Genomic DNA, 11,738 nt, shown 5'->3' with positions numbered 1-11,738 from the left:
AAACCCTCTGTTACTTCCGGGTCGCCGCGGAGCGTAACCTGAAAACGATCAACCTGAAGTGTCTTTAACCCGAGGTATGACTGTATTTGAGTTTAGTCTCAATTGATAGGTGATCTGAATGGATTTCATAGGCAGGGATTTTTCCGATAATTTAAGCAATGCAAGTGTGCCACTTAGAATACACAGTGGGAGATTATTGTTAGAACTAGAACCTGATTTTGTAACTTCTCAAAGGGGCTCCATGTGTTTAAAAAACTGACAGCCAGCAAACTCATTTGCAGCACTTTAATTGTAGCATGGATATTCCTTCATTGTCAGAATTAGTTTGTTTGTGCATTTCCACATTTGATTCAATGTCGTGGAGATACTCTCCCAGAGGATGGCTGAGGCAGCCTGAATTTTGCAAGCTGAACGTCATAATCCACAAAGGTGTATGATGTATAATCATGGTGCTGCAGATTCTTGTAGGTAGACATGTCAAATGTTTCTGGAGCAGTTTCAACTGGCGGCTCTGCCTCTATGAGGAGAAAATATACTTGTGAATTCAGAGATAAAATAAACACCAAGTTATTTCTGGCCGAGTCAGATTTCATGGAGATTTCTCAGTCTGTCACTGGAAACAGCAGCTAACCACTGATATTTTATCAGAAATCAAAAATATACTATATTAAACATAACTTGAATTTTAACATGTAGCAATCAATGCCTTAAGTTACATAAAATAAAAGGTACACATCTAGCTGCAACTGATTTTGCGAAGGTTAGTTTGTTTCTTTTAATATTCTCAGTCAGGAAAACTAATGCCAAGATTCAAAACAGGAGCATGTGCATGTGAGACTATCCCACACGTGCAATTCAAGCTTTGTTGTTGATTTGTATCACAACCATTCTCACTGTTAGGGGCAAGAAAGTGTCTTTCCCTGGCAGCAGAAGTGCTGCTGTGAAAAACAAGAAAGCACAGCTCAGACTAATAATAATAATAATAATAATAATAATAATACCCCACCCATCTGGCTGGGTTTCCCCAGCCACTCTGGGCAGCTCACAGCACTGGTCTCCCCTGCACATGCATGTTCTGCTTTGGGATCAAGGGCTCAATGGTTGAATTTTTGCAGATTTTGAAACTACTCCACAGCTTTCTACTCCCAATGGAGTATTCAAAATCAAAGAGAGTTTGCTGTTGAATCTAAATCTAATTAAAACTTTATAAAATTTATATTAAAAAGATATTTGCATTTCTCCTCCCTTAGAGTATTTAGCTCCCTACTAAGTTCACAAAATCCATAAGCTGTTTATCCTTCAATAAACTTCTACAAAAACAGTGCAGTGCAATAAGAACCCTGTCACTGCCATGAAACACAAGACTGGTGCTCCTTTGCCTGTAACATATAAAAATTCCTAAGGAAGCATCTCCCAAATTGAGAAATTGGAGACTATTATGACCACAACTAGTTTATATAACTCAATTTACTCAACATTGCATTCTCATTCACCTGCCTTTAACAATGAGCCGTGTATATTTTTAGATCATTATTTTTATTTTTATTTTAAGATATACAGAGTCCCCTCTATGCTCTGTATTATGCCTTGGTCAGTAGGTGGAGGACATAGAAAATGGAAACAGCAGAAAAGCTTGCACCTAGTGTTAGAGAGGCAAAAGATTTTGTGCATAGCCAAGCACTTGATTGACAATGGGAAAACTCAGCGTATGTTGCAGCCTTTTCCTCTGAAATCAATAGGACTTTAAAATGTTTATGCCCTGTACAGAAACCCACACCATATTTGGCTTTTAGTTAGACTGACATCAGCATCAAGTGGTTCCACTAACTTCCACTGAATTACAACTTGACAATTAAATACGGTCTGCTTTAAGGTTTCATGTTTCACCAACCTTCCCTTCCTCCACGCTTAATTGCCATTATCTCAATTTTTCCTGGGCTACAACCAAGTAGAAATGAAAGGCTCAAAGCATTCTCAGTGTATAGTCTCAACAATGCTTCTTCTAGTCACCACTGCCCTCTGCTGGATACACAGAAGCCTGAACATTTGGGAAGCTTCATAGTAATGGTGTGTGTAAAATTAGCACTCAATTAAATAGTTTCTTCCAGTAGGCTTCCTTACTTTTCATGCCATGCAGAAGTCACCTTTCAACTGGCTTGAGTATTATTTTCTCTGCCTTATAGAGTGACAAATTATTGGGGAGAGAAATTTAGTAAAAAAAAAAGAACAAGATGAGTGTACTACAAAATACAAGACACAGGAAGAGGAAGGACATAATGAAGAACATGGTTTGAATGGGTGAACTTATCCAGTCTTTGACATATTGGGATGGGGTGAGGGGAGAGAGAGACAAGAATTGATTTCTTGTGAGGTTTTGGTGTGTTTTGAGACCAAAGGACTCCCGCATAGTCTACAAACATTACAAGACCAAATGTGTATGGGAGTTCCAGTATCAGAGATATATTACTAGGGGAGAACATATGAGAAAGGCATGTGCTGTGAATGTCCCTTGTTGCTAATGCTGGATTCCGAAGCGATATCTTTGCTAGCCTGAAGGCAGAGCGTCCCCATCATTCCTCTGGTGCCAAAGCTAACTTTGTTCCTTGTGATCGCATCAGCACAGCAGAGCCGGCTTATGCATCTACAAGAGAACTGTGAAAGGAGGGAAAAGACAAGAGTCGAGAGTACTGGAGGAACAGACAGTCCCAGTAGAAAATCAGATGTTAAGCCTGAGGGCAAGTGCTGGGCAGGAAGAGAAGGAGACTGCAAAATAGATTGCTCAATAGCCTCATTGTGCTTCTAGCAAAAGTGGAGCAAAATTCTGATTTTGATAAGGCAGCCTATTTGAACTCGGCTCAATTTGGCTTTGAAGGACCTCCCTTCCTTTTATCACCTTTCAGTATTTCAGATGGTTATAATCACTGGTACAGAAGAATGCTGTGAAAACACGTACTGCTTTCTCCCACCAACAGTCTAAAAGCCAAGCAGGAGTATCAAAGAAAAGAAGAATGGAAGCGCAAAGAACTAGACAAAGAACTCATCAGCAAAGCAGAAAAGTCTGCAAAAACAACTGCATTAAGCTCTGGAAAAGAGCAGAAGAGATTCCAGAATGTTTTCAGTAACGTCAGTACTCAAGAGTACAAGATATTTGCTCATAAACAGCCCTCAGCCCCCGCAGCACATCAGTGTAGAACAAACAAGATAAAGTGATACCCTGTATAGCGATTTGTTGTTCAGTCTGAACTCCTACTTCCAGGGCAATCTCCTCCTTCACTGTGGTTTCTGCCGCTGGCACTCTGCCATCCAAAAGCTCTCCTTGTGGCACAGCAGCAGTTTTTCCTTGCATGTCAGTCTTTTGTGCCTCCGTTGCCACACTTCCCCCCTGCCTTGGCAAAGTCAGATTTTGAGCTGCATTTTGTTGAGGCACTGACTGAGTTCTAGACAATATACTTGAAGTTGCTCCAAGGGGTGACGCTTCAGGGAGAGATGCCTCCAGCTGCTTAGCTACGTCTGTTGGCCTCTGACTTTCTGCAACTTTTGTTCCAAAGTCGGTGCTCTTTAAAGGAGCTTCTTCGTGTCTTCGGTTTGTGGCAGACTTTGACAAATCTGACCATAACAATTTGTCACCGGCTGTTGTCTGATGCACCTCCTTTTGTTTCACGGGGCTTTCTGTGAATCCAGGACTATAAGGGAGCTTCTCGGCTGCTTTGCCTTTGACCTGCTCTTGGGGAACGTGTTTTTCGCTTCTTATCTTTGCTTTCTTCGTTCTGTCACCAGAAGAGGGGGGATCTCGACTTGGAAATGATACTTTGGTTTTTATGGTATCTTCGAAGGCAGAATCTTCCTCATCAGAATCAGAGCTAGAATCTGACTCAGAGCTTGAGGAAGAGGATGTCTCTTCATCTCCCTTCTTCTTCCCCAAGCCTGCTGTTGAGGAAACAACAGACTGTCCCTCAAGAGAAGGAAGCTTTGCTCTCTGAGGAAATTTTACCACAGTTTTCTTAGCCAAGTATTTCCTCAGATCTTCATCTTTTAATTTTACAGCAGCATCAGGTTTAGTGTTAATTATCTCACCTTTATCTGTAAATTGTGGGAAAGAGGAGACAGCTTTTAAACGACATTCAACTGTTGTTTTCACACACTCCTTTGGTGCCAATTACATCTACAAAATGGCAAAGAACAATATCATTTTGGAATAGACAGCTTCAAACACACCCATTAATATGGAATTGTACTTAATAGTTGTGAAGTTATCTGGTATAAACACCAGTCTGGAAGCTCAGTTTCCATTACACGCTGCATTTCATACAAAAATGTCAAAAAGTGTCCTTTGCTTGCAGAAGTCTCTCACAGGAACATGAAGGTTATTTCCTCCTCTTTGTGCCACGCTGCCTGTGAACATCATTTCATCAGAAATGCTCTGTTCCAATCTGTGAAATGTGGATGAAAACACTCTCCTATCTCCTTGAGTGCATTGTGAAGAGCACACTTAGCAGTGTGAAGAGTATATTTAGCACTGCAGTATCTAAGTACCTCAACTACATTCAACACATTTTGTGAGAAATTTATTCAAACAAACTTTCAACAGCAGCAATATAATCTGTTGGGAGTGCGAGCTTCCTATTTTATGGTTTTACATGGAAAAGAAAACATTTGCCTTTTCCAGTATTTGTTTATCATGCAGAATGCATATTTTGGCTTTCAGTGGTGCTTCCTGGAGTAGGACCTTCCCTTGTACTCAACATTCAGAAGCATTCTGCCTTTATACACAACAAGTTTAACCCCCATTTATAGACCTATCCTACAGCATTTAATCTATTCTTGTTAAAAGCCACCATCAGTATTTATTGTGGCAGTGAACTGCATACATTGATTATATGACAACCTCTTGTTCAATATTAGAAATACTCATCAATGAAAAAGATGTAGTGCTTATGCAAGACCTTAAGAGACAGAAGGAAGATTTACTGGCCAAGACTCACCCCATATGTTTTGCAGACTTCATGATCTAGGAAGTGCACCCAAGATTCCTTGAAGAAAAGGGGAGGACCACATTTTCTTTTGACTCTCTGTAATGTGCTGGGTGCATTTCCTTGATTTGTTACCAATTGTCTGAGCACCAATTAATCACAGAAGGCTGTATTTTGGAATCAAGTATGTGAATCAATTAAGTATGTGATCATAATACAGGGAATCAGTATGTTTGGATCTTAGGAACAGTAAAATTAATCCTATTCTAAGTTGTTCTTGCACCAAGAGCACTTAACAGAAACCTTAGAGAGAGTGCCAAAAGACATTAAATAAGCAAGACAGCATAAAACTAAGCCAGAGTAGTATACATGCTATGAAGTTCAGACAGCTAAGAAAGAATGAAATCATCAACATGGAAATGAGAACTGACCATCATTAACGACTGGGGGAAAGAGGACAGTATTTAAAGCATGGTAGCAGAATTATTCATTTTCAGATTATTGATAAGTGAAGTTAGCGTTGAGAAAATTAATTAGGGACTGAACAAAACTTGTAACTTAAATGTCAATGGCCACATTGCAGCTACTTTCTAAGTAGCAACATTGAGAGAACCACAGTTCTCCACACTTAATTCTTGCACCCACACATACTCCTCAAGTGCTACTGATTTTGCTCCAACTGAAGAATGATCATTGTCATTGATAACCAGACTGATATATTGTAAAGTGGTTTTCACAGAGCTTTTAAGGATGCAAAGCACAAGGATGGTATGAATAACAAAGGTGCTTACACGCCTGTCAGAGGAAAATACTAGATCTCAAACTAGCATTTTCAATTCCATTAGCATCAGAAAAGCAACATCTGCATAATCCGTTTTTATCTTCCATGAATGACACTCACGAGAAATTGTTTTCCTTCATCAGTGCAAAAGTATACTGCACACTCTTCAGTCTCTAGACTATGCAGACTACTCCACCACAGCATGAGGAGAACCAGGGAAAAACCAGGATGTGGTTTTTTCCTGTGTCAGTTTTTACAGGTCACTAACAAATTTGAGGGACGCGGGTGGCGCTGTGGGGGACGCGGATGGCGCTGTGGGTAAAAGCCTCAGCGCCTAGGACTTGCCGATCGAAAGGTCAGCGGTTCGAATCCCCACGGCGGGGTGCGCTCCCGCTGCTCGGTCCCAGCGCCTGCCAACCTAGCAGTTCGAAAGCACCTCCGGGTGCAAGTAGATAAATAGGGACCGCTTACTAGCGGGAAGGTAAACGGCGTTTCCGTGTGCTGCGCTGGCTCACCAGATGCAGCTTTGTCACGCTGGCCACGTGACCCGGAAGTGTCTCTGGACAGCGCTGGCCCCCGGCCTCTTGAGTGAGATGGGCGCACAACCCCAGAGTCTGTCAAGACTGGCCCGTACGGGCAGGGGTACCTTTACCTTTTTAACAAATTTGAGGAACCAGGAATAATAAAAGGTATAATAATTCCTTTCAAGGAGACAAGACAAGGAGTTTACAGCCCAAAGACATGTACATTTAACAGGACAAGAGTAAAATTTTAAGAGTGTTAAAAGAAGAAAGATACATGTCAATGGTTTGTTGCACTTTCCAAACTCTAAATACTCTTTTGTATGTTAAGATACCCTAGTAATTACAAGTTAATAGTTATAACAGTGTCTGGAAGAACAGAAAGTTTAGCCAAGCACAGCTACTAAAAACACACACAAAGATTACACAAATAAGCCTGGATTGTGTGTGGACCCTGCCATTTGTATGCAATCAGTCTAAATTCAGCGGGCAGTAACATACAACAAGGAAAATGTATTAAAAAGCTTAAATATACTGTGTCAAAGAGAATCAAATTAAGGTATTGAATTTCCCTAAAGTAACATTTAAGAATGGCAGATGAGACTACAGGAGTGGTACCAATACCCTTCTCAAATTGCAGAATAGAAAGTGATTTTGTTACTGTTGGTCAATTTGAGTTCACTATGCAGGGATGCAGGTGGCGCTGTGGGTTAAACCACAGAGCCTAGGACTTGCCAATCAGAAGGTCGGTGGTTCGAATCCCCGCAACGGGGTGAGCTCCCGTTGCTCGGTCCCTGCTCCTGCCAACCTAGCAGTTCGAAAGCACGTCAAAAGTGCAAGTAGATAAATAGGTACTGCTCCGGTGGGAAGGTAAATGGCATTTCTGTGCGCTGCTCTGGTTCGCCAGAAGCGGCTTAATCATGCTGGCCACATGACCCGGAAGCTGTACGCTGGCTCCCTCAGCCAATAAAGCGAGATGAACGCCGCAACCCCCGTGTCGGTCACGACTGGACCTAATGGTCAGGGGTCCCTTTACCTTTGTGCATGGAGAATTCTATCAGCAACTGCTAATAAACAATCAAGGAACCCAATAGTAGGGATTTTCCAACCAAATGTGTAAGTTTTATATGTATATATTCTGAAACCTATTTTAATGCAGATTGGATGCTGCATGTAAAGGTTTCACATCTTAATAAAGGTTTCACATCTTTAATAAAACAAGCCCACTCATGTATTTCACAAACAACCATGTATCATTATTCCCATACATTGTCTCTATCTTCCCTAAGAAAAACACTGCTGAGGGACTCCCAACGTTTTGACCATAACCTTACATTTATTGGAGCTGGTAATGCTGTTAAATATTCCCCTGAAATGATTTTAGATACAGGCAAGGCATGTGATGTAAATTTACTGCAAATAAAGAAAAATAAAGAAAAACCCAAAGAGCTGCTGGGAATGACATTGATGTAGTGAGAAATGTGAACTTCACTGGGTTGGCTAATTGCCTTGAGCTCTGCTTTCCTGTCATCCATTTGTTAGAAATCATTAAACTCTACAACAGAGATGAACCTGGCCCTCCTGGAGCTGTTGGACTCCCAACTCCCATCAGTCTCAGCTAGCATGGCCAATGATAAGGGATGATGGGACTTGTAGTCCAGTATTCCTGTTCTAATGGCTAATTATAGAGAGTGTTTTCCTAAAATATCTGCCTTCTGTCTATTACACTGAAATTGCTAAATGGAGTTTAATAGGTTGACAGCTGCAAGTATTGCTGCTTTGAATGTTTTAATCTCTTAAAAGATGTTAGAATAATCCAATTATTTTAGAAATAAACCTTGATATTTTAGGTGAACCTGTGGCTTTAAAAGTTGCTATACAAGTCCTCTACACTGCCTAGAATATGGTAATAACCACTAGATGTAATTTTAAAAGTCTGAATCTTAACATTCTGCAGACCATTAAAACTAACAAACTTTTGTTCAATATTGTTACAAAATGTTATGCAAACCATCTTATAACTTGCATAATTAACAAATAAGAAAAGGTACCTTACTTTTTTTGGAGACTTTCTTATCACCCCCTGGTTTGGTGCAGAGAGATACAGCAGGAGGTACACTTCGAAGCCCCCATGCTTGCAACTTAAAAGTCTGTAAAAGAATTTGAAATAAGTAGAAAATCTGTAATAATTAGAAAGACACTTGATTTAATAATGTCATTTATAATTACTCAGGCTACAAAAAGTATAATACACAATGTACACAAATATGACTAAAAATCAGGCATATATGTACAGCAGTTGTGATGAAACAGACCACTCACTCCCTGCAATTCCTTCCAGAGCATAAACTGTGCAAATTAAGAAAACTATGAAATCTGAAATGTTGTCTTAAATAACAAAAGCCTATGCTGCTACATGTATACCCATTTGTACCAACAAGTATTCACATAGAACATGCACAAACTTTTAGAAATATAAAAAGACACCCTTACTCTCAAACAAATATTCTTACTTCAGGTCCTAGCCATATATATCAAATGCTTATGCACCTGTACAAATATACCTAGTTTTTTCCAGCCTCACGTAAAGGGGCATAAGTTTGGTACAAGTAAATGGACTTTACATTCAAATAAGGATTTTGACACAGCTCTGTGCAGATAAAACAGGTACAGTGCAAATAAATGCTTTTTTATTATTATATCTGGAAATGGTTACAGATGCCTTGCAATTAAGAGGAATGTTAAAACTTGGTGCTAGCACACTGAAGTGTGCTTCTTTCTCCTGCTCCAAATACAGAACTGATTGACAAGTGAATGTAATGTACAATTTGGGGTGCGGGTGGGAGAGAATGAAGACAACAACAACAACATACACCTTCTGCATCATTGTAGAATATTACATTAATGTAGGTTCACATCTAATAAAGCCACCATGCCTTTTACCTGGGCCGTAAGGAACTTTATTATTTTACCAGTGAAGAAATTATTGGTAGTCTAAAAGTGGCAAGTGGCACTAAACATACCTGAAGAAATACTCACTGCAGAATTTATAGCCTTATACAACTAGAAGATTTAAAGCCTGCACCACAACAACCTATAGTTTATAGCACCTGTTAAAGAGGAATATGAACACAAGCTAACCATGTCAGTACTTGCACTACTACTTCTATTATTTGGTTTGTTGACTGCTTGTTACTCGAAGGACTCCAAGTGACTTACAATTCTGCTAAAATCACAAATATATTATACCATAAAACAGAGCAACCAACAACCCCATAATAGCCACAGGACGCTTTGGCAGCATACTAATAACAAGCAATATAGTCTTAGTCTGTCAAAAGCCTGGGACAAAAGCTAAGCCTTTGCCTGGTGCCAAAAAGATGTCAATGAAGGCTTCAGTGGGGAGCAAATTCCACAGATACAAAGCCAAAACTGAAAAGGCCCTCTCCTTTGTCATTAGCCTCCCTCAGAAGGGAGAAGAGCCTCAAACAAAGATCTATGGGTCTCTCGTATAGGGAGAGGCATTCCAGAAGATACTGGAGTCCTGAGCAGGAAAGAGCTTTGTATGTCAAAACCATCACTTTGAATTGGGCTTGGAAGCATGCAGGCAGCTAGCAAAGTTGGAACAGACTAGGTGTTATATTATCTGTTCTTACAGACAAATTCATGGCTATGTTCTCTCTCTACTGTCAGAGGCATTATGCCTCTGAATAAAGTTGCTGAACATCACAGATGGGCAGAATGCTGTTGTGTTCATGTCCAACTTGCAGGCTTCCCTCAGGATGCTGGACCATAGCTGCGCCACTGGCCACTGGCTTGATCCAGCAGGCATGTCTTATGTTGCCTCAAATCCATCACCAGTTGGCCAGGCACATTCTGAACTAACTCAAGCTCTTAACATTTTCAAAGGCAGCCCCACATAAAACATATTGCAGCAATCCAGACTTGAGGTTACCAGAGCATAGATTACTGTAGCCAAGTTATCCCTACTAGATAGGTTTGCGAGTAGGCCACTAGCCTAAGCTGATGGAAGGAACTCCATGCGGCGGGGTGTGTGTGTGTGTGTCACAGTGTTGAGTTCATAGTTGGGGGTTCCCTTGAATCTACTGCTGAAGCACAGGTGGTGGTGGGTGGTGGTAAAGTGTCTGCATCTGGCATGAGTCCCCAGACAGAATGTAGGAGGAGATAACAGGCACTCAAATAAGGCTCTTTTGGGTGCAGGTCCCACCAAGCCCCCTTGGGAAGTTTAAGGTTTAAGGTTATAAAAGCAACAGCACATAGTCAGATGATCTATACTAGTTAGGGCTGTTAAACAGCATTAGGTAATGTAGGGTGCACTCTCTTTCTTTAAAAAGTAAGAAATATATTGATTGGTCAAGTCAGGGTCCAGAAAATCCTTCTAGACCTGCATTAATTGCAAAAAATCACAGTAGGCACTATGTGGCCCAGGAGCAATCAGGACTGGTTCATCCAATCCGTGTTCTAGAAAAAAAATGCAAGCACTTGTCCCATGAGCGAGGGCTAGGGTGTCAGCAAAGCAGCCCTCAGTGAGGTAGAACAATACAGCAACCGGCAACAGCAATTATGTGATTTTTCCATATCTCTCCCCAAATTAATGAAAATGTAATCTGCCAAGCATGCTCTAGTCTGACTTACAGTGGTTCTCCTGCTCTCCAAGGCCTCGGGAAAAGTTATTTCCTGGCTTTGCTACCAGAGATCCTTTACCTACACATGCCAGACTGAATTTGAGATCTTTTGGATGCAAATGTTGGGCGTTACCTCTGAGTGACAGCCTCCACCGTTCAATATCAATAAAAATAAATGATAGCATGAAAAGCCAAAATCAAAGAGGCAGCTAAGAGTTTGCCCATTGCCCTGCAGGCTTTGAAGTTACAGCTAAAACCCTACTGCAGGCTTCCTCAACCTCATCCCTCCAGATGCTTTTGGGACTACAATTCCCATCATCCCTGGTCCTGCTAGCTAGGGGTCATGGGAATTGTAGGCCAAAAACATCTGGAGGGCCGAGGCTGGGGAAGCCTGCCCTACTGCCATCTTCTCGGGAGTAAGTCCCACTGAAATCAGCAAAACTTACTGCCAAGGAATAATGCACTGACTCAAGCTGCACAACCCGGAAACGCCAGGTCGAATCCTGACGCACACAAGGTCCGTCCACGGGCACAAACATTATAAACGGCACTGTGGCGACGGAGCGGCCAGCCCGAAAGCGCCTCTCGGATCTTCACCCTCGGTTACCTTGAGCACGGCAGTACGGCCGCAGGAGATTAGCAGAGCCGTCGCCATGTCGGCGTCCCACCCAACCTCGTCCCTGCTGCAACCTCCGCCCAGGAGGAAAAGGTCCCTCCCCTGTCAAGGGTCTTGCTCTGCCCACATTCCCTGCAGTATCCAATGAGCAGCGCTCTCTTGCTGCTGAGTGACGGCAAGGGAGAGGTGGGGATTCCCGTTCCT

The 11,738-nt window shown here is 41.6% G+C and overlaps 1 protein-coding gene across 1 annotated transcript; it reads right to left on the bottom strand.

Moving 5' to 3' along the window:
• Positions 1-271: 271 nt before the first annotated feature.
• Positions 272-11,678, bottom strand: NDUFV3 (NADH:ubiquinone oxidoreductase subunit V3). Its single transcript, XM_028727273.2, has 4 exons — positions 11,526-11,678; positions 8,329-8,422; positions 3,214-4,080; positions 272-517 (listed from the first exon to the last, which is right to left on the bottom strand). The coding sequence occupies exons 1-4, from the start codon at positions 11,571-11,573 to the stop codon at positions 351-353; spliced, it is 1,176 nt and encodes a 391-aa protein (XP_028583106.2). The 5' UTR covers positions 11,574-11,678; the 3' UTR covers positions 272-350.
• Between the last annotated feature and the right edge of the window lie 60 nt (positions 11,679-11,738).

Source organism: Podarcis muralis, chromosome 4 (assembly GCF_964188315.1).
Source record: "Podarcis muralis chromosome 4, rPodMur119.hap1.1, whole genome shotgun sequence".
Classification (NCBI taxonomy): domain Eukaryota; kingdom Metazoa; phylum Chordata; class Lepidosauria; order Squamata; family Lacertidae; genus Podarcis; species Podarcis muralis.
Note: the sequence above shows the minus strand (reverse complement) of the source record. Positions and strands in the feature narration are given on the sequence as shown.